Raw genomic sequence first — 22,486 nt, forward strand, 5'->3', positions numbered from 1 at the left:
TCCCTCTCAAGCCGCGCAGGGATTTTTCTATTTTCCTATTTGTTTCGAAATTACGTTCTAATTTCTGAATACCGGAAAGAACCAGATCGCATTGTTTTTTCAAGATAGCTAAATTATTATTTATTCTCCAACTATCATGTCGATATATATCTCAATTAACGCGGAATGGTGGTGAGCGTCGTCTGAAAAACTGTTTTGTTGCCAATGTTCCACTAAATTTGTTTATTCGTTGGTTCAATTATTTTTTACCGAAAATGGCTTTCTGTGTTTACACAGAGATCACGTGACTATACACGTCCATACACACACTATCTTGTCGATTTCATATCCAGTGTGAAATAAGCTGTCCATCAATATATAGCTTTGTGTGGTTCAGTAAATATTTTATATGAAAATATCAGTTTAGAAAATCAATACCAAAAACGTGTACAGCATCCTTAATGCTCAGTTTAACTAATTTCTTGATTTAAAAAAAAAATCATGCTGTTTTCCCATCAAAATCAAAGACAAGAGATTGCACTACAACATCGGTAAATCTGTTCGGTGTTGCGTTCACCATGAAGTTGCTGAACTTTCATTAACATATTTAAATGAGCTATGGTAATTCGAACACGTTGGCACCAACCAGCATTTTGATTGCTTAATTAGCAACTTTACCTGTCAGGTCAAAGAACACAGTTTCAGGTCACTCGTATGCATGGAAAAACATGCATATACTGAGTATTTTTTTTTATCATGTGACTAGTGTAATTCGTGATGCCTATTTTCGAACCAAATTAAGGCCTTTCACTCCTCCTTGATGCCTAAATTAGAGTTACGCCAATTTAAAAGATTATACGGAATGCGACAAAAAACATGAAATGTCACAAGTTTTCAGTCTTCACATTTATTTTTATATCCAAATCACGATAATTTAACTTTTTTTTTAAATTCACTTCATTGTATATTTTATTACACTCCTGTCAAAAAATGAATCATTAAGTTTTCATTATGGTATAATGAATATTATTATTGAATATATACAATGGACAATGCAGGCACAGCTGAACAGTGGTTTAGTTTACTAAAAATACAAGAGAGTATTCATATAACGTTGCAGCTAGTGAACAACAGATGTTGAATTCACACATGAGTTGAGTACGACACTCAGGTGTCGCTGCATGAAGCTCAAAATGACTCGAAACAAAAATACAGAGTTAAACTATAGTCTGACAGTACTCTGTCGGAAAATGATTGCCCGATCAATGAAGAATATTTCCGAAGTTGTTTTACAGTTTTGAAAAGTATAAGCTTTCTTGCTTAGCACAATTTGTTAAACAACAAACAAAATAGCGTCCTTAATTGACCAAAAGCCTACTCATTCATACAGTTTCAAATGCAACACTATAAATGTAAACTTACAGAACTTGAGTCAGTAAAATATGTGGTTATTACAGAAAACATACTTTTAATTTATAGCTTCATAGTCATAAGATTAGGAGGCAGACAAACCTGGTTATGAATTTGATAGAATACAGTAACATCATATTCTAAAACTTAGAAATGATTAGTCTAAGGCACGTTTGAAGGACATTTAATAAACATGTAATCGTAAATAAAATATTTTTCTCAATTACACATCAACTATACCATATTGTATATTAATGTGCACTCTTTATATTTCAATGAAGCAATGATGATATTATTTTTTTCTAAGTAGTTTCATGAAACTCTTGAATGATCTGTGATCTTCAATAATTAACTTCATGCATTGTATAAGACGGTGTATCGTCCGGAACAACCGACATGAACACAGGGATTATGCTGCAGGCAAATATTTATTAGACCCGCTCTAAAGAAATTTGCAACACGCCGACAGTCGCTGTACCCCTTTAAAAAGATTTTTTGAAAAAAGTGGAAAACCTCATTTTTTATTTTTTATCGTTCTCTGAACCATAAACGTGCCTTGTAATTTGACAGTACGGCATGTTTGTTTGTTTAACATTTATTTATTTATTTTGAGTTCTTACTCTCCGATGAGGCCAAACAAAATGCCAAGCGTTGGGTGTTGATCTGAAACGAAACCGTCGAGGAAATTTTTTGGAACCGAATCGAAATTTTCATTGAGTTAAATTCGTGTTAATACAAACTCCGGATATAATGTCTTCTTATAAAACGAATCTGACTGCTCGGTTTCGACTAAAAGATGGAGAAATCGTGTATATTTCTATAACAGAACTTACCAAATTCATGCACCACGCAATGTTGTATCCAAAATGGCGACATTATATAAGTGCGCCCTCAACCTCACTGAGTACGATTTACTATTGTTTGTACGCATTCTCATTCCCCACACAAAATAATTTACAACATTTTTGTTCAAATTGTAATATACATACTCGTGAAATTAACTACAGCACACACCAGAAACCTGTGTCTCAAGCATTAATATTCACTTATACACTCTATAATGTCACAGCAATTTTCAACTTTTAAAATTGTCTTATTTAAAACATCATCATTAAATCCACACCAGGTGTGAATCAGTTTCATCTCAAAAAATACGTTTGATGTGAACAACTACATAAACATTTTTAAATATCAATTAATTAATGCCTACATTTACTACGTTCACAGCATTTTATCGGAGCCCTACGGCTCGAGCCAGCAAAAATGGCCATGTATAGTACGCATTCGATACATATGTCCCGACCGAGTATATACAATCTCTGTATATACGCATCAGGGCCCTACTAGCGGAGCCCAAATTACGCCCCCAATCGTGCATCCAAGCTTGAGCCTGTTACTCCCAGCGCAACAAAATCATTCCCTTCATGTTTATTTATTTATAAATTCAATGGCAGTTGAATCCAACCAACCAATGAACATGCACAGTTTTGCAAACACGTTCAAATGTTATTCAATCGCCAATAGAAACTCCTGTTTCGGTTCGAATCGTGAAATATATAAATATTTATAAAGATGAAGAGAATACCTTTGTGGCGCCGAGAGTAGCAAATTCAAAGTCTTCAAAGTTTACAACTTAGGAAGACCTAGTCACTACGTACAAGTATAATGATAGATGATCTGACACACAGAGCCAGACTAGCAACAATATACACCATAACGAGGGTCGGCAAGGGTATTTTCGTATCAATCAATTGTTTTTATTCTCGTAATAATGTAATTTCAATAAATAAAACACGTGAATTCGTAGACATGGGCAAGGTGTAAAATGTAATCAGCTATTTTATTCGTCCGTAATTTGTACAAAGATCTTCTTTTTTTGTAAGCGTATGAAGCATTTTCCACATTAAATGTAGTTCTTACGCAATTTCTAATTTTGATTCTTAAACACAAATTATCAAATATATTATATTGTAACTTGAATGTAATTAGGAATTTGCTTTATCTGTAAAGTGTAAAAAACACATGGAACTTTCATTTTATTTCTTGTAAAAACGTAAAATGCTTTTTTTTATTTCCTGTAACCTGTACCAGCTATTCCCTTGCCCCCCCCCTAACCCATAAACTTGAACTTAAAGCGCGGTAGTCGTCGCGCTGCACATGTGCAAACTATATGGGTCTCATATAAACAAAGATGGCGACTTTGACTGTTGCGCAGATCAACGAGTACGAACTGACACGTTTCCAAGCTTTAATTAGATAATTTTCATGTGATCAGAAGGTATAGAAGGAGCCACCGGCGGTAATCAGAGCAAGTCGCGCCCAGGTCAAACCTCATACTTGTGATTTCCATTTGAAGAGCGTATTGGATTGTGGGAAATTCAATGTTTATCAACACAAATGTCGAACATGCGCAGCGCAACGACTACCGCGCTTTAACTTCGAACAAATGAGTTACAAGAAGCCAAAACTTCCAGGATGTCTTTCCCCCTGTCAAAATAACAAGGTGAGGTCTAAGTGAATATCTTTTTGTAATTAAATGTAAAATGCTCACGTCAATTAGAGAAAAGTTATTTAACACAATGACTTTTTCTCGGACATTTCAATACACTTTTTAAAGATATTCCATACCTGTTTCAAATGTTCAATCTGAGACATTCGCTCATTTAAGCTATGTAATGTGTTGATACCCCTACCTCTTACAAGAAGGCCTCGGCTAATTTTTGCCGTTGGTGGCGTGGTTGAAGATCCGGAATCAGACTATGCTTGGAGAATGATAAGAAGGTTAAGTTTGTAGTAGAGGTTTTTGCTATTGCAATTGCATAGCACATTTCTGAAGTAACATCCCATCAAGTAATATATTCTTAGAAAGCTTATTTTTCAAATAATATGAAATGAATATTCCAACAACAAAAAACTGTATGATAACCGTGCAAATAGAGAAGTTATTTTCGAAGAACCCGAAATACATATTAAAGCGGGTGAGTCGTCACCTGCGCATGCATCGGATGGCCATCTACAAGCATCTACCCATGCGCCTTTGCGTTTTAGCATGTGTTGCTATCGTCGCTTGAGACTCAATTCCCGCGCGTGCGCAGGTGACGACCCTCCCGCTTTAACATTCAAAGATAAAACTTCTTTTAGTTAAGAAAACGTAAAAACGTAATTCACGATATCATTAACATTTAAAAAAACAAACATTTTAACTATTCACCAATTATTTAATGCGTGATTTGCAGGAAATAGAATTCGCAACAACAGCGAATCCTTAAATGCGAGTCCACGTGCACATTTAAGGCATATTCATATGAAAATTGGTGCTTACAAGTCTTAGTAGGGGATTTGGATTATAACACGATCTAAATCCAACGTTAAGCCTATAAACGTTCCATTGTTTTTAGTGCCAAACCCCTTTGTTAAGTACAACAACAAATATTTCGTTGGTGTTTGTGAGCTCTTGTGTGATTGGTCAATGCATGGACAGCTCTTCCACTTCCGTGTTTTACCCCCTATCAATTTGGGCCCTGTTTAACCATAGACAGTATAGTAGTATAGTAACACCAATGTCAAACGCAGTATGCCCAACGTAAGCAGGGCTGGAATATTATGATGAGCAAGTAAACAATGACGTCATATTTACTTCCATACGATGTCACTAACTAATTTAATAAAATTAAAAGTTAGTTTCAGACGGCAGTAATGTTTCCGTACATGTTATATTCAGTCTGTACCCCATTTTCGACAAAATATTTGAATATTTTTGTTTTCATGGTGCATGAATCTTATTATGTTATTGTTTACCGACTATGCTCGTTTTTTATTTTTCTCTGCCACCATTTTTTTTTTCAAACAGACTTTGAATCCGTATGTTCTCTTGTCTGTCACCATCTTGACAATAGCTCACACTCTTTCAACCGGAATTCATGTCTAAGGTTGTACCCCGTTTTCGTCAAAATACTCGAATATTTTAGTTTTCATGATGCATGAATCTTCTTATTATGTTATTTTCCACCGACTGTGCTCGGTTTTTGTTGTTCTCTGTCTTGCACTTATTTTGAAATTAACTTTCAATCCGTCCGTTTTTATGTCTGTCGTCATCTTGACTACTTATTCACACTTTCAAACGGAATGCATGTGTAAGTTTGTACCCCGTATTCGACAAAATACACGAATATTATTGTTTTCATGATGCATGAATCGTCAAATTTTGTTATTTTCACTGACTACACTTGTTTTTTGTTGTTGTCTGTCTCGCATTTTATAAATAGACTTTCATTCCGTTTTCCGTTTTCACGTCTGTCGCCATCTTGACGACACGTCCAGTCTTTCAGCCTGAATGCACGTCTACCTACGTTATACCCTGTTTTTATTAATAATTTCAACAAAATAACTCGAATACTTGTGAATAAATGAGGCACGATTGTCTTTATTATTTTATTTTCACTATTATCGGTTTTTTGTTAGCGTTTCAAAGGGTTTCTTTTACGTGACGATCAAGGAAACGCAAATCTTCGCTATTTTCGATGTTGATCGGCCCGGGCTCTGAATCACACACACAGAGTTGTTAACATGAATTGCTGTGTCTACTGCGTTTGGATCTTCTTCACTATCATTTCCACCGTCATCAAAATCCGGAAAAAAAACATCGAGCAAATCATCTACACACGGGAACTCGTGATCAGCAACGGCCATTTAGAATACCCATGGAATACCGTAGGCGACTCTCATCAACGAAATTACGCAGTCCGCTTCATTGATTGTTTAGTTTGATAATTTATAAACATATATTCAGTGTGAGACTGTTGCTTTCAAGTTGTGTTAATACAAAGATGATTTAAACTTGTTCCTTCCGTTACCAACGTATTCAATATACGGAAATAGCATATGTGTGCGTTTGAGTGAGTGAAAGATGCAGGCGAAATTTCTCATCAGTTCTATATATTTCGAACGCGCGTGGTCGGCGCCTTTTATTGCGTTTATTTTGTTCTTTCATTCGCGAAATCTATCACTGGCACCGTTTAGTTTGTCATGTCTCACAACTGAATGTCCAAGCTGACTTTGTTTTGTCTGTATATAGTTTTGTGGACAAGGGAGGTCATCTTGGTTGCCTAATTAACTAATTAAAATACCTGTCAGGCATCTCTCTACCTTAACGAGAAATCGAAATAAATATTTAGTTTATGTTAACGGTTAGTTTAAATCAGCTTAACTTTTTTCCAGCCTACCCTGCTACAATAGAATCGCTGGAGTTGCTTGTCCTTCCTACTATATTTTCTATGGTTTAACTCCGGGGTTACGTCCAAACGCCACCCTCTTGACTGGAGATCTGTGTTAGAAAATAAACCGTTGTTGTTGCGGTGTACGCAAGAAGATGAACTACTTATGTTTTTAACATCACTTCACCTATTAACAATTCACCCCTAGACGTGATAATTTCATTTCAATAGTAAAAATCCGTTCTCAAAAATCCAAATAATCACAACCTCACCGAAATTCATTTTCTATTCTTACCCACAAGCCACACCCAGACCATTCATCAAAACGAGTGGTCTGGGGTATACTAGTACTCTGACCCATGCCGAGGACTTCCTGTTTGTAATGCTATATGATAAATCAGATTAACTATCACGTGAAACCAAAGACAATTGTCTTTGGTGAAACCAGGGAGCTGTAATGATCATTACAGCTCCCTGGTGAAACCAAATGAAAATCATTCTAAAATAACGTACTTATACCCAATTGATTCTGGAAAAAAAATGACATTTGCAATAATTATCGACGAGCAGGTCCGGGTAGTAATGGGGTAGGGTAGTAACGTTCGGTTGACGAAATAGACGATACAACAGTACTGATTGAACCTACATGAATGCTACTCTATTTCACATAACCAAATGTTGTTGTTTTTTGCTGTTGTACATTATCTTCGGTAATAACTCTGAAAGTGAAGTCTTATATCTTCAGCAGAACGTAGCCGTTAAAGCTTGCAAAACGAGTCTGTTTCGATCCATCATCGCTTAAGCAGCATACAATTTATTTATTTTTTGACTCATTTAAAAAATACGAACGGTGTCAATATTTAAAACTGCATTTTGTCTGTCTCTAGCGTGCCTCAGAATGATATAGATCTTGGCCGATCGTATTTTTACAAAGGACCTGAATGTACAGCACTAATTTCACCCAACCTCCTGCTCGCTTCTGCTTTTCGATTATCATTTTTAATCGCTTTTGCAACCGCCTGTTGAATAATTTTCGCTTATTTTTTCGAGCGCGCGAACCCAGAAATATCGCCCGTCTGCATGCTCGCATTTTAAATACATGGCCGTGGCATCAATATGTTCATGGTGTATCTGCTCTCTGCCCCAAGGAGTTAGCATTGCCTGTATCATGTAATTGTCTCGATAATCATGTTGTTGAAACGATATAGCAGCCCTGGATTCAAACGGAACACAGTCCCGCTGTACGTTCGCGAACGAAACAAAGTATGATGGTTTGAAAGTGTCGTTCGAAATTAAATAATGGTTAATACTCATTGAATCCTCAAACTTTAGCACTAAAACAACCATTTCGACAACTTATGTGCCAGTGTTCAGTGTTTGGACAAGCGGTCAGTGTTTTTAATAAGCGAGTGAGAAAAAAAGGGATAAAAACATGGTCGTGTTTCCGGTCGGAAATTAAGTGATATGTTATAAAATGTTATAAAAGCGAAATATTGGGCGAAATGAGTATTGATGCCCATTTATAGTTGACATGCGTCACCAAATGGGGACATGGTTAGAGTTGGTAGTACCATGGAATGTACTAATCCATGGTAGTACCAGTACTAGTATACGCGGGGAGGGAGTCCAGAGAGGGAACAGCCAGCATCCCTTTTACGGGAAAACGTGAAATCTCGACGGATTTGTTTCGTTCTCACATGTAATATCAGGTTTTGCGGGCTTCTGAGTTCAAAAATGATGACTAAATCAGCTAAAAAGCAAGCGTTTAGAAACATACCTATGCAGAAGCTGGTTTGCCAGTACTTAATCCATTTTAACACATAGGCTACTCTATTGACATTGGTTGTTTATTTCATGGATTTGGCACTTGAGGTAGCTGATAAGCCGTGTCGAAAACGTGCACAAAACGACCATTCTGTGCACGTTTTCGACACGGATTAAAAACCAGTTGTAAGCACAAATTTTCATATGTTGACATTGAACTACAAGTCCAAACACCACCGAATGACAAATGAAAATGACTTAAATTTCAACGTTTGGGAAACATTTCACGTAATTTATAACATAAAGCTAGTCTAAGATGGTTTTCGTTGTTACTACCTAAGTATGTCAACTTTCGAATAATACTAATCATGACGTGTGAAGTTGAGTGTCTCCGTGTTCACTACTTCGATAAATAGCGCCCGCTAGCGACGAACTGTACTTTAATATTACATAAATCTTTGGTTTTATGTGTTCACCCCGCGCGCTATATATAGGAAACAAACCATTATACCCGGAAGTATACGTCAAACTAAATATAACGTGATATGGTATTGAAACGATATAGTGCTTTTATAAATATTAAAAATATCAGATAAACGTGATATAATCAAGTTTTCCGAATTTACTACTCAGGCACTTATGACCCACCACACAACAAATTACATCGGTACTAGGATTGTCGAGTTAGTGGTGAAATTGCATTTATAGTGCACATGTAAGGTGCCTCACTTGCGTGCACTGAGCTTTGACAATGTACTTTTGATGAAAATGAACAATGCATGTATTTTTTTTTTCCTTCAAATAGTCTTCCGTTATTTAGTAGTTCCCTCGCACTGCGGTACTCACACAAGGTCTCGGCGGCCATTTCCGACTAAGGTCTATAGTGAAAATAAATTTTCTAACTGAATTTCCCGAAATAAAGGCTTATCATCTCATCATTTGCAAGATCCTCTCCGCACCGCAGACTTGACCCACCGTTCCTAGACTCTTTTTAACTATCATGCATCATAATAATAATAATAACAAAAACACATGGAATGTGTATGATTTTCAAACGAGATTGTATTTGGTATATAACATCAAAAAAAAAATATTAAAGTGAAACACATTTAAAATAATGAATAAATTCACAACTACAATTTAAACTGCACCATTGTAAATTATTGCTTAGTCGTTCAATATTTTCGACATTAAAATTGCTTTAAATATTTTGATTTATGAAAAAATAACAAATCAGGGTTGTGGAAGTAACTAGAAATTAATAAGTCGTGAATAATCGAACAAATGATTTGAAAAAAAAGAGAATAAAATCAACTCTATGTGACGATAAATAACTTGAAAGACAGCTCAAATCTGGAATAAACTGCTTTGAAATGTAACCACTTTCAGTAAGGTTCTAACGCTTGGAAAATATATCTCTCGTACCCCTAAGAACCCTTGTCACATAGAGGGCGTGCTAGGGTAATATGTATACTAAACACTAAAACAAAACAAAAACAAAAAAACGATGTGACCATTATAGTCTACTATTCATTATAGTCCACGCGTGATAAAAAACACGTGCAATCCAACTGGAAGAGTAAATAATTCAGAGTCCATAAGAACACCCGGAAAAAACTGTTTATAATTTGACATCAAACTGACAAACGTCATATGATCCCAACTGTAAGTGTCTATGAAATAAATTAATATTAGCAAAGTGTGTATATATACGTACTTTGCTAGTGTATTGACAAACATTGGTTTACTATTTATAACAAATACTAACGCACAATCATGGTTCAGGGGTCAAACTTATTCAAGCAAACAACACTAACACAAACTGAGAAGAGTAAATACAGAAATGATTTCTTGAGTATAATAATATTATGTAAATATGCATTTTTTTTTATTTTAGATTTGACAATTTAGAAACTGACTGATTTATTGATAATGTTGTAAAAATAATTACATGGTGCTTGTTATAAATAAACAATAAAGTGGATTCCATGCATTCTTCGTCGTGCGGGAGTCAGTGTCACGTGAAGTTTCTGTCCGAGTACGTCATCATAGCTAAATCTCATGATTTGGTATGCCAATCATAACATGAGAAATAGACATTCGACGCGAATGGCCGCCGACATCTCGTTGCGAGCGGGAGAGCAACCACACTTGCGTGTTTCCCCTTAGAGTAGTGTTCCAATACCCCCGTCATCAAATCCGCTCTTCAAAGTACCATGGTTACATAGATCAGTGGAACAGTTGATGTGATCACGAGAGAGAATGGAACACTATTTAATGGGCAAAACATAGTCTCGTGGCTCTTTCGCTCGTAGCGAGATATTTGAACATTTTTTGAACGAGTCTATTTGGTGACGCAATCGAACAAGAATACACCGTGCGCCTTTTTTGAAGTCGCGCCCTCTAACAACAAAGAGCTTCTGTGATGTAAAAGATGGTGTAGATAGGTGAGAAATCTCTATAAAACACAGAACGTTTTTTTTTTTACGTGACCGTGTCGTCACCCATTTAGCCCAGACTATTTAGCGCTTCGTCACCAGAGGGCGCAAGACATCATGTACTTATTTCACACAGTCACGGGCTGTGATTTTACTGTATAGCATATTACACAGAGTCCCAGGCCATGATTATTTTCTGTTACCATGGAAGGCATATAGGATTTTCTACAAATTATCATTAATTCTCCTGTTAATTTAAGCGTGTCTCATTTAGGATTTCTTTTCTAATGTGACGGATAATGTTAAAATAATATTTCGTAGTCGTGTTGTTACATTCACCATGCTCTACACGTCATAAGCTGTTCAGTAATTCCTATGTGCTCGGGCCCATCTCTCATTTTCTTTGCTTTCCATTATACACTAGAAATAAAAATAACACAAGTATACTTAGCTTATGCTCATCTAAATATTGAACAATTATCTGAAAACACTATGACTTATTTTGTATTTGCTAATTCCAAATATGTCCTGATAGATTCTGTATTATTGCAGAATTACGACACGTTAGCTGTTTTTTTGTAATACATAATACATGTACTGATATATTGAGTTCTGGGCAAACAAGGATCACACTAATACAGTACTCATGTGTGGATTTCATGGGCATAGTCAAATATTTGGATACAATATTGCTACGTTCACACGACAGGAGCTCTACGGCTCGAGCCAGCAAAATGGCCGTGTATACGCGTTCGGCTCTAGCCAGCTCGAGCAAAGTTCGATAGAATGCTGCCGTGTGAACGTAGCAATAGGTATATATGGACTTACCAATGCACACCATACGAATACCCAGGGCCAGAATATGATACTGATAATACAATGCAGACAATGGTTGACACGTGACGGCGGGCTGAAAGAAATACACATCGTACTCACCAATAAGGATTCGCAGTAAGCGTTTTGAATTGGTAAACTCGTAAATTTTGTCAAGATTTTATCATTGAATTCCTATGGTGGAGATATATCATGTTAAGCTTTAAAATGGTGACTGGTGACATCGGGTGAAAAAATATACATTTTTAGTTGACGGGGTACTTTTTGTTATTCTGAATTATTAAAATAAAGTTTCGAAAAGTCCTAAAAATAATATTTCACTTTAAATACTATTTGGCTAACTTTCTCAAAATATGATAATATAACAACAAAAATAATGATATTTCATGTTTCTATTATTAATAGCTCTTATATTATAGCTCCATGATTGTAATAATAAACCAATGGACAATGTCATGCGATTTATAACCAACTTTTTCATATATAGGTTTTAACATTTTCCTGTGTGGTTCGAATTTGCTTATACATACATCTGCGCGAGCGTTTTGCAAATTTATCTAACGAATGCCGATTTGTCTGAGTCGGTTTTAGTATGTTACGATGAACAATGATGTTTTTTTTTTCCCAAGAAGATTGCATGTCTTCATTACTAACGTGATATTAACTTCATATAACATGAATTACCAAAGATCCCTTTTATTAAAACTCGGAGTCACTTCTCCCCAGTGAGCCCAACGCACCGTTGAATCGCATGCGCGTACTACATGTGCATGTAGTACAACTATTTTCCCTATATTCCCCCAGTCGTCCCAAAACGCTGCCTCCCCGCTCCTTTATCTTAAATGTAGTACGACCCGCACTTACGGTTCATCCTTGATTATGTATGTGGTAGTCCCGGTCACTCGTGGCTGACTTACAACATTCACCTGTTGACCTGTCGCTCCGTAGTACATTGCGGTGTTCGGGCCGTAACCAGGCTGCCCCGGTGCCGGGCCCACGGGCTGCTCCCATCCTCCAGGCGGTTGATACGGCTGTGTAAATAAACATGGTGTGAAGTAGGTAATCCATAAGTATACACATTTCTAACGTGTTGACAGATTTTGCTCAGGGCATATTTATCCAGATGGGATATTTGTCCAGAAAACGATAGAAACCTGACAAAAACTTCCTCTTTCTAAGATTGAACGCACAATATTTGTCCGGTAACTCTAACAGTGACCTTTGACCATTATTAAATGTTGTTTATCAGAATCATGAATAAATTTGTATAAATTTGCATCTTGGGTATGGTTCATCGTAGTCAGATTATAATAGTGATTTAATTTTATTTTCAACACAACAAAAAATAGTTCCGAATGTGCCAGTCCAACAGCAGCTAGAACAATGTGCCAAAACACCGGGCCTTGTTATTCGTCCGATCAAAGACCACATCCTAATAGACTACCCCTTGGCACGCAACGGCATCTCCCAGTTACAATCTGATTAAAATCTGATGTATTATAAGGGCTTTAATTATTTTGGCTATAAACTTATTTTAATTTTATTTTTTATTACTTTTGTTATTAATACCTTTTTATTTTATTATTTTACTTTGATTTTGATTTTGTGATTTTTTTTAATTAAAAAAATAATTAAATCCCGTACACTACATCAGATTTTAATTAGTGTATGAAAATTTTCCCAACTTTGATTCACTGTGCGATAAACAAATATTTCCAGCCTATAAATGAAATGTTACATATTATTTACCGGTGGGGGCTCCGTTGGATATTCGCCGGGTTTCCCTTCATGTTCAACGCCTGGTTGAAACCCTGCCGGTGGTGGCGCCTGTTGCCCAGTTTGGTCTTGCGCTCCTGTTGCATTTGTTGTCGTTGGTTGATTTGGGTCTACTGGGTACGGTGTAACCTGGGTGTTTGTTTGCATTTGGTCTGATGGTTCCGTTGTCGGATACGGGGTCGTTGTATTATTTTCTGCCATGCCTACTATAACAAGTGTACCCCGGGGGGGGGGGGGGTCTGTTTTGTGGAAAAAATAAAACATAATATGAAGACGATGATCTGTAACAAGAGCACTTGTTATACGAAACGGAGCAGCCATTGCTCTCAAATGCCTGTGCATTAAGATTACTATGATTGTACAGAGACTGCCATTGACGAGGGCGCCCGTTTGGTGGGAGTTACCGTTCTTTTGAAGAAAAAACACATTAACATATTAAGGTGAACACATTTAATGACTCGAGACTTCAAACTTTGGTATCCTAATACTTTAGCGTTAAAGGGCGTTGGTCGTCGCGCTGCGCATGTGCGACATTTGCTTTGATAATCATTGATTTTCCCATAATCCAAAGCGCTTTTCTGATAAAATCACGAGTACGAGTTTTGCCCTGGGCGCCACTCTTACTAATTCCTGCCGGCGACTCATTCGATACCAACCAATCATCAAAACAAAATACCTAATTGAAGCTTGGTAACCTCTCAGTATGTACTCGTTGGTCTGCACAACAGTCAAAATCGCCATCTTTGTTTATATGAGACCCATATCTCGCGCATGCGCGGCGCGACGACTACCGTCCTTTAATTGTATGCCAACCCGGGCAGAGACAATTGTATGGATTACATTGACTATATATTAAATATTCTTGGATTCCAAATCAAGTAAATCTGGGGGGTGCAAATATTTAAAGTTGGTTTACATATATGACTGTAGACAATTGTTTATTAACTGAAAGATGGTAGGGACCATGTTTCGCATTATGGGCGACGGTTCATTTTTTTCATTTTTAATCGCTTTACCGGTAATAATTTTTTTTCAGTCTTCAAGCCCACTTCAGTTTTCAAACTGAAAATTGCAAATTATCCATTTTACAAGCGGATTGAAATTGTCAAAGTATTGACATTTTTGCTAATGTCAATAATGGTTAATGCTTATTTTGACTGATCTAACATCTAATCCAACTTTCTTGTAAAACGCGCCCTCAAGCGACGAACCACTTACATGACGTCAAATGACGTTGATGGTGAATAAGCAATCTTGATCAATGTGGCAATGTGATTACGTAATTTGTTTTTTTTACTGACGGACGATCACGCGTCAGGACAATATGGACGCCGTGAACGGCCGGTCCTCTTTTTATCATTTTACGTCACAGAAACTCTTTGCTGCTAGAGGGCGCTACTCATAAGAGAGTTGTACTGGTACAATGTACTGGCATGTCATTTATCAGACGACGTGATTACAACGAACTCTACTTTGTGTCTAGTTGTGTCACGCTAAATAACAGTTACCATTGTGACCGATATAATTAGTGCGACGTGGGAGGCCATAACCAATACTGTACGTTGGTGTTGATAAATACAATAGGGGTCAACCATATGAAATCACGGTCACGTGGTGGTAGAAGAGTGTTACCAATGTAGCACACCTACGACCCCTATTGTGAATATGAATCCGTCTAAATTATTACATATATATATTATGAGCATGCTGACAGTTTTATAATTATGGGACAGTCACATACAGTACAGACTGTCTCACTCTGAAGTTCGTGAAGAGCGTGTTAGGGTCTCCTAAATTTAGACTACTACTGAACCTTAAACAGGATAAGTAAATCAATAACAATGACCACACAAAACGCGGTGGAACACGTGATAAACTAGAAATATCTGTGATTACGTATCTTGAGATACTAAAACATGTGTCATTTATTTAAAATGTGTGGGAAGGACAACGAAACGTCCGACGAGATTATTAATCGGTTTGATGTTCTGTTTAAAAGAAATTGGTCGAGTACATCGCAACGAAGTTCTCGAGGCAAGATTATCAATTGTTACTCTGAAAGTTAAAAAAAAAATAATTAAATCTTGATTATGTTAGTAGATTTAAAGACCGTATACATGAATGGAGAGTAGTCGTGATGAATCACCACAATACACTGCACCTTTCCCAATAAGTACGCGCCCTCCAGTGACGAAACGCTTCCGTGACGTTAAAATGACGTAACGGGTGTATCTAATATCATTCAAATAGACAACTATGACAGGCTTGTCATTTAGAATGTAAGGAATCTCTCAAACATCCTATTTTTTATGTAATTATTCATAAATCAAAACAATAGTGACGCTATGGACTGAGTCCCAGAACCGGATTTGAGTCATAGAACAGCTTCGTCACCGGGGCGCAACTTATAATATAGGAATGGACTTTAAAAATAACCTGGTTAGAAGACCACAATTGAAGTCAAGGTTCGTGATGACTCATCAAAATTGAAATGCGACTATATTTCAAAACATGTTTGTTTGTTTGTTTCGATTTTTTTTTCTATTTGGTCAGTGGCATTGAAGCATACGAGGTACGTGATACGTAAATAACAACCAGCATCCCATAAAGTCAGGGCACTTTAAAGGTCACAAGGTTCGATTAAAACATGGCATGGTGTGTGAATGGTACGAGTCATAAAATTATAGCGAAGGAGAAACGGGTTGGGAAAAAACGGAAATAAGTGAAATTAGTCATAGGGACTGGTACCATAATCCATTCCAATATTGCCAAAAATATATGTAATCAATTCTTGATTTAAAACCGGAACGTCTTTCGTGTTATTTATTTACCATGTCTTAAGTTAAAAATGGCCGCTGGAGAACAGCGCTTTATGGATAACTGGAAGTCATCATAGCTGACTTGTGGGATTCACTATCACGTGGTATTTTATCCGGCTACACTACAAAATTCGATGTCTCGTTCGCAGCCAGTCGCACAGTCATCACTGAATTCGTACTCTAAATATATAACTATCACATCTGAATAGCAGGTGAATATTTAAAACACCACGAAATCATGAGGGAAAACACGCATTTATGGGCACGGGACAGTGATCGTGCCTACCATAAGCCAACTTCCGGCTAACTTGCCTACACATTTGTGATGTAAACGAACATAATATCAAGCGCACAGAAAAGAAAACTAAAATCTGATATTGATACAATCTGTAAAACACACAGATTTTAAGGTAAGTCAGATCCGGGAGCATTTTCCAATATTTTACACATAACATGCTGTAAATATGCTGAAGTGGTAATTTACATAGTAGGAGTAAAATACTACTATACGAGCCTGAGTCATTTGCTGTTTACTGTAATTTGATTATTTGTTCAAAACAAACCACACTTTTTTACGCATTTGGTAAAATAAACGATATCAAGTAAACTATTTAGTTTGCTTTATTAAAAGAGCAAAATAAGAAACTAACGTTCGAAATAATAAAATAATTTTCACGGCAGTGTTTGTTTTGCATGATTAATATCGCCGTGATAGTACAGGGTTATATTTATAACAGTCATGTGAGACCAGAACCTGACGTGACCGACAAACTTCTGCACAGTGAAATGAATTATAAAAGTTTGATATTTAGGTTTAAATTCAGTTACTGCTCCCCCGAAACGTGAACAAAATTGGAAGTTCGACGATATTTATACGACAGGTCGTTGTCTAATTATTAGCTCGACACATTGTGTATGATATGGCCGTGTTGTCGTCGTGACACTTAGTGTACCAAAGGTCAATTGTCTTGTTGCATCTTCCAATGATGCATGCATATAGGATTTATACTGGTAGAATAAATGCTATTTAAGGAGAAGGAATTACGTAAAGTAAAAACCTAACATTTACTCAGGAATAAGTTGAATAATCTTATATAATATCTATGTAGGGTGTTATTAAACAGTTTACCCCTGCACTGAAATTATACATTGTAATTATGTGTGACATTCATGTAATTTTCTTTTTCAAAAAGTATTATTTTTTTAATTTTGAGAAAGGGGAAATCGGAATCAGAAATAGAGAAGGCGATTTCGCCAAAAATAAAAAATATTCTAAATTACCTTGCCAATGTCGAGTTACACCACCACACCAATCAGGGAGTTATTACGGTACGCGTCGGCAATTAAAGTTCAGCTATGCCCCTCTCTTCTGTCGTGTTCTCTGATATGTTACTCTTTTCAGAAAGAATTAAAAATGTCCATCAAAATGGCGACGTCGCCGCCGTTGTCAGTGCCTATCCTATATGTGTTTTAGACAAATATAATCTAAAATTTGAGTTAAATTGTCACTTATTTATGACGTCATGGTATTGGTTTCCTCAGAAGGTCAAAGGTCGAGTTTACCATTTTGCCTTTTGACGAATACAGTGGAATTTACCTTGCATGTCCCCTCGTTCGCAGAAAGGTTAAATGAATCAACGTCCTCGTTGCGATATTCGTTATTAGAGTCTAAATATATACGTAATGCCAGAAAGTGAAATATGCGGGTGTCGATCGCGACGAAATCATTGCAGAACAATCCCATATGTTCCGTTGTACATGCTTTCAGCGCTAACTGAGTCCAATTTCAGTTGTCACGGGTTCGTCAAAAATATTTATTGAAAACAATTGTATTCATTAAAAAATAGTATTTGTCTAATACGCTAAATATTGTTACCCGTATAATTAATAGTTTGTGATGAAACCACGAAAAACACGCAGGCGCGTGTATTTATCGTAAACACTTATTGTATCGTCTATATTTTGTGTGGCGACTGTGGAGGGCCCTGGGTCTATCTATAATGCAATAAATAAATAAATAAATAAATAAATAAATAAATAAATAAATAAATAAATAAATAAATAAATAAATAAATAAATAAATAAATAAATAAATAAATAAATAAATAAATAAATAAATAAATAAATAAATAAATAAATAAATAAATAAATAAATAAATAAATAAATAAATAAATAACAGAAATGAATAAATAACAGGAATGAATAAATAAATAGTAAAATGATAATGATAAAAATACGGCTTCTGGGCCGGTTAACCACACGTCGAAGAACAAACAAATAAAAAGATACTGTAAAATAATATATTTTAGCTGGAATTAATTTCCGCTACAAAGATGTTTTGGGTGTTTTGTATAGAATTTATTTTCACTGATTTTTGATGAGTTGAATGTAAAAATAGGAAATCAGGTGTATTCGCCGGATTATATTTTCACTGAATCATTCCTTCAGCGAAAATAGCGAAAATTAATTCCAAGCGAAAATAAAATACTTCACAGTATGTTAATTGAGGGCGCTATGCAACCCATGTCGGCGAACTATCGCCCAAAGGACGGGCGTTCCCAGGCGCGCGTTCAGAAAATGTATCAACAGGTGGTATGTACATTACTTTGAACAGACGAACCTCACACGCTGACATTCTCACATCTTAAATTTAAATCTCTTATACGTTTCTGACCGAATAATGGAGCTTCATAAATGTTATTTGATGTACGCATGTTTGTTGGGAGTGATGCGAGGAAGAAGCGAAGCTACGGTTTCAACAATCACTGGCACGGTCACTGGTACACTTGAACAAGGTAAGGTTGTCGAGATTAACACATTCACCACCAAATATACGTTTTATTCATTGATAGGAAATCGACATGAAATCATAATGAGGAAATAATGTTAGATGAGAATATTATTACATTACATTACATTACATTACATTACATTACATTACATTACATTACATTACATTACATTACATTAAGTTACGTTACATTACATTACATGACGCATTATCTCCGCGCATTTTTAAAAGAGGCGATATTTCAGTTATTAAGTATCAGTTAAGTTTTAAAATCGAGACTCGATATATTAATATACTAAACATTATTAATTATCAATGGCACACACAAATGTATCTAATCTGAGAAGAGACAATTTATGATGTTTATTGTTTAAAGGGCGGCAGTCGTCGTGCCGCGTTCTGTTCGATATGGGACTCATAGCAACGTATACAACGCGTGTAAAATACGTTGTTTATTTACATGAAATTCGAACACGCGCTGCGCGAGGACCACCGCGCTTTAATATTTGCGCTACATGTAGAAATAATAGATACAATCATCCGCATTATAGTTCTGTTATTTCGAACCGATATTAAAGGGCGGTGGTCGTCACGCAGCGCGTGTTTGAATTTCGTGTAAAAAAAACAATGTATTTTACACGCGTTGTGTACGTAACTATGAGTCTCATTTCGAGAGCGCGGCGCGACGACCACCGCCCTTTAACTTCAACACGATAACGCACATTGTACATTCGGGCAGCTAGGAATAGTCACAAGTGTGTTTATCACTGATGTGATGTTAAAAATAATTTGTCAAGAGCTTTGTTTAACAGTATATTTTTTTGAGATTTGAAAACAAGTCACTGAAAAACCACAGCGAGGTAATGCAGTTAGCGCGTTGTCTCATGCGCTAAATCTGTTATACTAAAAGTATACGACAATAAGCGGTGATATTTACACATATAATCAATGATTACAGTACCAACAATTTTAAAAAGAGTGATTTCTTTAGTTTTCAGTCAAGTCTAATCGTGAAAATCATCACTTTTGACATGTCTAAACTACCCAATTCAACTACACTGGTCTTGGCAATATTGGAAAAGTCGACCCAGCTAAATTCTTACTCTGAATGTATCAGTCCACAATTTCAAAACCAGTTGATATTGCCGAAAAATCAACTCACAAATCTAAGGCGTGGTTCGTCTGATTTTGTATTTAATAAAACAGTTTGAAATACAAGTATGATTCATAGTTGTTTTTACAATACACGTAGAGCGAAAATTCGCTCCTTGATACACATTTCAATTGTGGTGTTAACCCTGTTCCCGGGACCGGACATCAGGTCATTTTCACAGCCTAGCACATCACCGGTGAAAATAAAATTTTGAACTTATTTTACAGTTTTTTTTTTTTTTTATACAATCAGATTATATCGTTACTTAGACGAACATTATTCATACTAAATATGTTTTGTTTGATCTCAGGTTGTAAATTCAAGAAAGTCTTCTTTTTAGATTTAGGATAGGTCATAGGTTGAAATTCGGCACGATTCGATGGTTCGAAATATTGCTAGAATAATATTTACCTACCATTTATTTATATATTCAAAATTGCGTGCATCAAACTTTACACCTCCTTTCAACTCCAATATCTCACACAGAATGTCAACATATTAATGTTTTCGACTTATTTTTGTCTGTGTTTTGTTATTTGTCATTAGCGTCAAGTGTTTCCGACACCGATACTAGTACCACTCGACGCATGCGCACAACTCAGACGGAGTACGCAGCTGCGAAACACAGCACAAGTGGAACGGAGTTGAGAAACGGTCCAGACAACACCGTATTTGGTACGAACCAGATGTCCACTGGAGACCAGCAGCCAGAACTCATAACCGTTGCTGTTGTAAATTCGGATGCCAGAAAGACCGATACAAACACTCCACCAATAACAACAAATACACAGGCCAAGAATACGGACAGCGCAACGGAGACATCTATATCATTCTTCGACTTTTCTTTAGACGGGATCGGCACTTCATCATTGCTGCTCTTTGTACTGGGCTTGCTCTTAATGATTACCTTATTTTTGCTGATAATATTATTAATATTAGTCTCACAAGTTAAAGGATTACAAGAATCTCTGTCCGTAATGTTAAGCCAAATTATTGTCATGGAAAGGGGCAAGTCAGACCTTCAACGTGACCAACAAAGTCTATCAGCCTAGTAGTCTTGTGTGTTTAAAGCGAGAGGGTTGTCACCTACGCACGCGCGGGAATTGAGTCCCGAGTGACGATAACAACACACTCTATAAACGCAAAGGGTCATGGGTCGGCTGATGGGTAGACACTTGTTTGTAAACAATGACACGCTATGGCCACCTGGCGCATGCTCAGGTGACGACTCTTCCGCTTTAACGTTTGACATTTCCCATAATGCATTGTTCTGTTCAACAATTAATATATTTCTACTATGTAATATGTAAATACTCTCGCTTTACTTGTGTGTTGGCAGATTAATACTGATTGCTTGGGAATACGGAGATTAGCATATAATAGAAAAGGCGTTTTTCTTACCATTACCACACGTTCATATATTTTCATTATAAATCTACACGCATTCAATTGTACAGTTTGCAAAATACAGTGTCTCAAGATTGGTTTCCCTATAAGGTTGCTCTATTCAATGTCGAATTTGTGTAAATGTTGCATAAATAATCTTATATTATTAAAATACTAAATAAATGTAATGTCGCTGCCAAAAGTAATAACTATAAAACACGTCGCGGCCATTGAAATGAACATTGAAATGCTTATTACGTTCAGGGCTTGTGTGCTGATTATAATAATGTCGAGATATTTAATGTGTTTTTTTATAATGAGTGTTTAATTCACTGTACATACTACAACTAAGAAGTTATTTTACTGTTCCAACATTTTAAACTATACTGCTGTTCGGTATCGTCCAATGAATGGGACGTTTGCTCCATATACTGCTGCGTACTCAATATCGACAAATTAAATCATTTTTAGTATTCTACGTCACTTTAAAAACGGTTTACATCATCATGCCTAATATCATGTAATAACAGTATCACGTTTTTTTCTTTCTGTATTATCCCATCCCACACATGCACAATGCACACTTTCTTTTTTTTCAAATAAAACGTATATCTTGATGAGAACAAACTGAAGCCTTCGAGGGCGACGGTGAATGATGTGTTGTTCTTAAAATAAGGCAATATCTCCGCACCATGTTCGCATCATTACGAATAGTAAATACCGACATTACACAATATTTCTTAGCATTTTTATAGATCTTGTATTTCACTCACCCTGACTTTATGTAATTAGTCATTGTAACACAACATATTCGTGTTGTTCTTAATGAAAACAGTGATAGGGTATATATAAATTTGTGTAGCACTATTGATACTATGTAGCACTTGCATGTACACAAAAATTAAAACATTTACAACAAAAA

At 36.2% G+C, this 22,486-nt stretch overlaps 3 protein-coding genes across 4 annotated transcripts in view; 1 reads left to right on the forward strand and 2 right to left on the reverse strand.

Moving 5' to 3' along the window:
- The window catches only part of LOC102808957 (uncharacterized), a 52,354-nt gene extending 50,071 nt beyond the window's left edge, over positions 1-2,283 (reverse strand). For both annotated transcript variants that reach the window (XM_085495168.1, XM_085495169.1), the window contains exon 1: positions 2,223-2,283. The gene's annotated coding sequence lies outside the window, so the exon portion shown is untranslated. The remainder of the gene's footprint in view (positions 1-2,222) is intronic.
- Positions 2,284-11,080: 8,797 nt separating this feature from the next.
- On the reverse strand, positions 11,081-17,704 carry LOC100366923 (uncharacterized). Its single transcript, XM_002737057.4, has 5 exons — positions 17,515-17,704; positions 13,388-13,653; positions 12,503-12,669; positions 11,633-11,714; positions 11,081-11,224 (listed from the first exon to the last, which is right to left on the reverse strand). Exons 2-5 carry the CDS (start codon positions 13,613-13,615, stop codon positions 11,168-11,170), a joined length of 534 nt encoding a protein of 177 aa, XP_002737103.2. The 5' UTR covers positions 13,616-13,653; positions 17,515-17,704; the 3' UTR covers positions 11,081-11,167.
- A 1,210-nt stretch (positions 17,705-18,914) lies between these two features.
- LOC146729625 (uncharacterized) lies at positions 18,915-22,486 on the forward strand. Its single transcript, XM_085495023.1, has 2 exons — positions 18,915-19,029; positions 20,725-22,486. Exons 1-2 carry the CDS (start codon positions 18,915-18,917, stop codon positions 21,228-21,230), a joined length of 621 nt encoding a protein of 206 aa, XP_085351149.1. The 3' UTR covers positions 21,231-22,486.

The sequence above is a fragment of the Saccoglossus kowalevskii genome, chromosome 21, assembly GCF_978046115.1.
Source record: "Saccoglossus kowalevskii chromosome 21, keSacKowa6.1, whole genome shotgun sequence".
NCBI classification, from domain to species: Eukaryota; Metazoa; Hemichordata; class Enteropneusta; family Harrimaniidae; genus Saccoglossus; species Saccoglossus kowalevskii.

What these genes read in the sequence shown, in the direction of transcription:
- LOC100366923 (XM_002737057.4), bottom strand. Translation starts at nt 13,615, where the DNA reads ATGGCAGAAAATAATACAACGACCCCGTATCCGACAACGGAACCATCA. An exon ending in ATCCAACGGAGCCCCCACCG is followed by an intron (nt 12,670 to 13,387) that starts GTAAATAATATG and finishes TTATTTACACAG; the next exon opens with CCGTATCAACCGCCTGGAGG. An exon ending in TATTCGTATGGTGTGCATTG is followed by an intron (nt 11,225 to 11,632) that starts GTAAGTCCATAT and finishes TTTTATTTCTAG; the next exon opens with TGTATAATGGAAAGCAAAGA.
- LOC146729625 (XM_085495023.1), top strand. Translation starts at nt 18,915, where the DNA reads ATGGAGCTTCATAAATGTTATTTGATGTACGCATGTTTGTTGGGAGTG. An exon ending in CACTGGTACACTTGAACAAG is followed by an intron (nt 19,030 to 20,724) that starts GTAAGGTTGTCG and finishes ATTTGTCATTAG; the next exon opens with CGTCAAGTGTTTCCGACACC.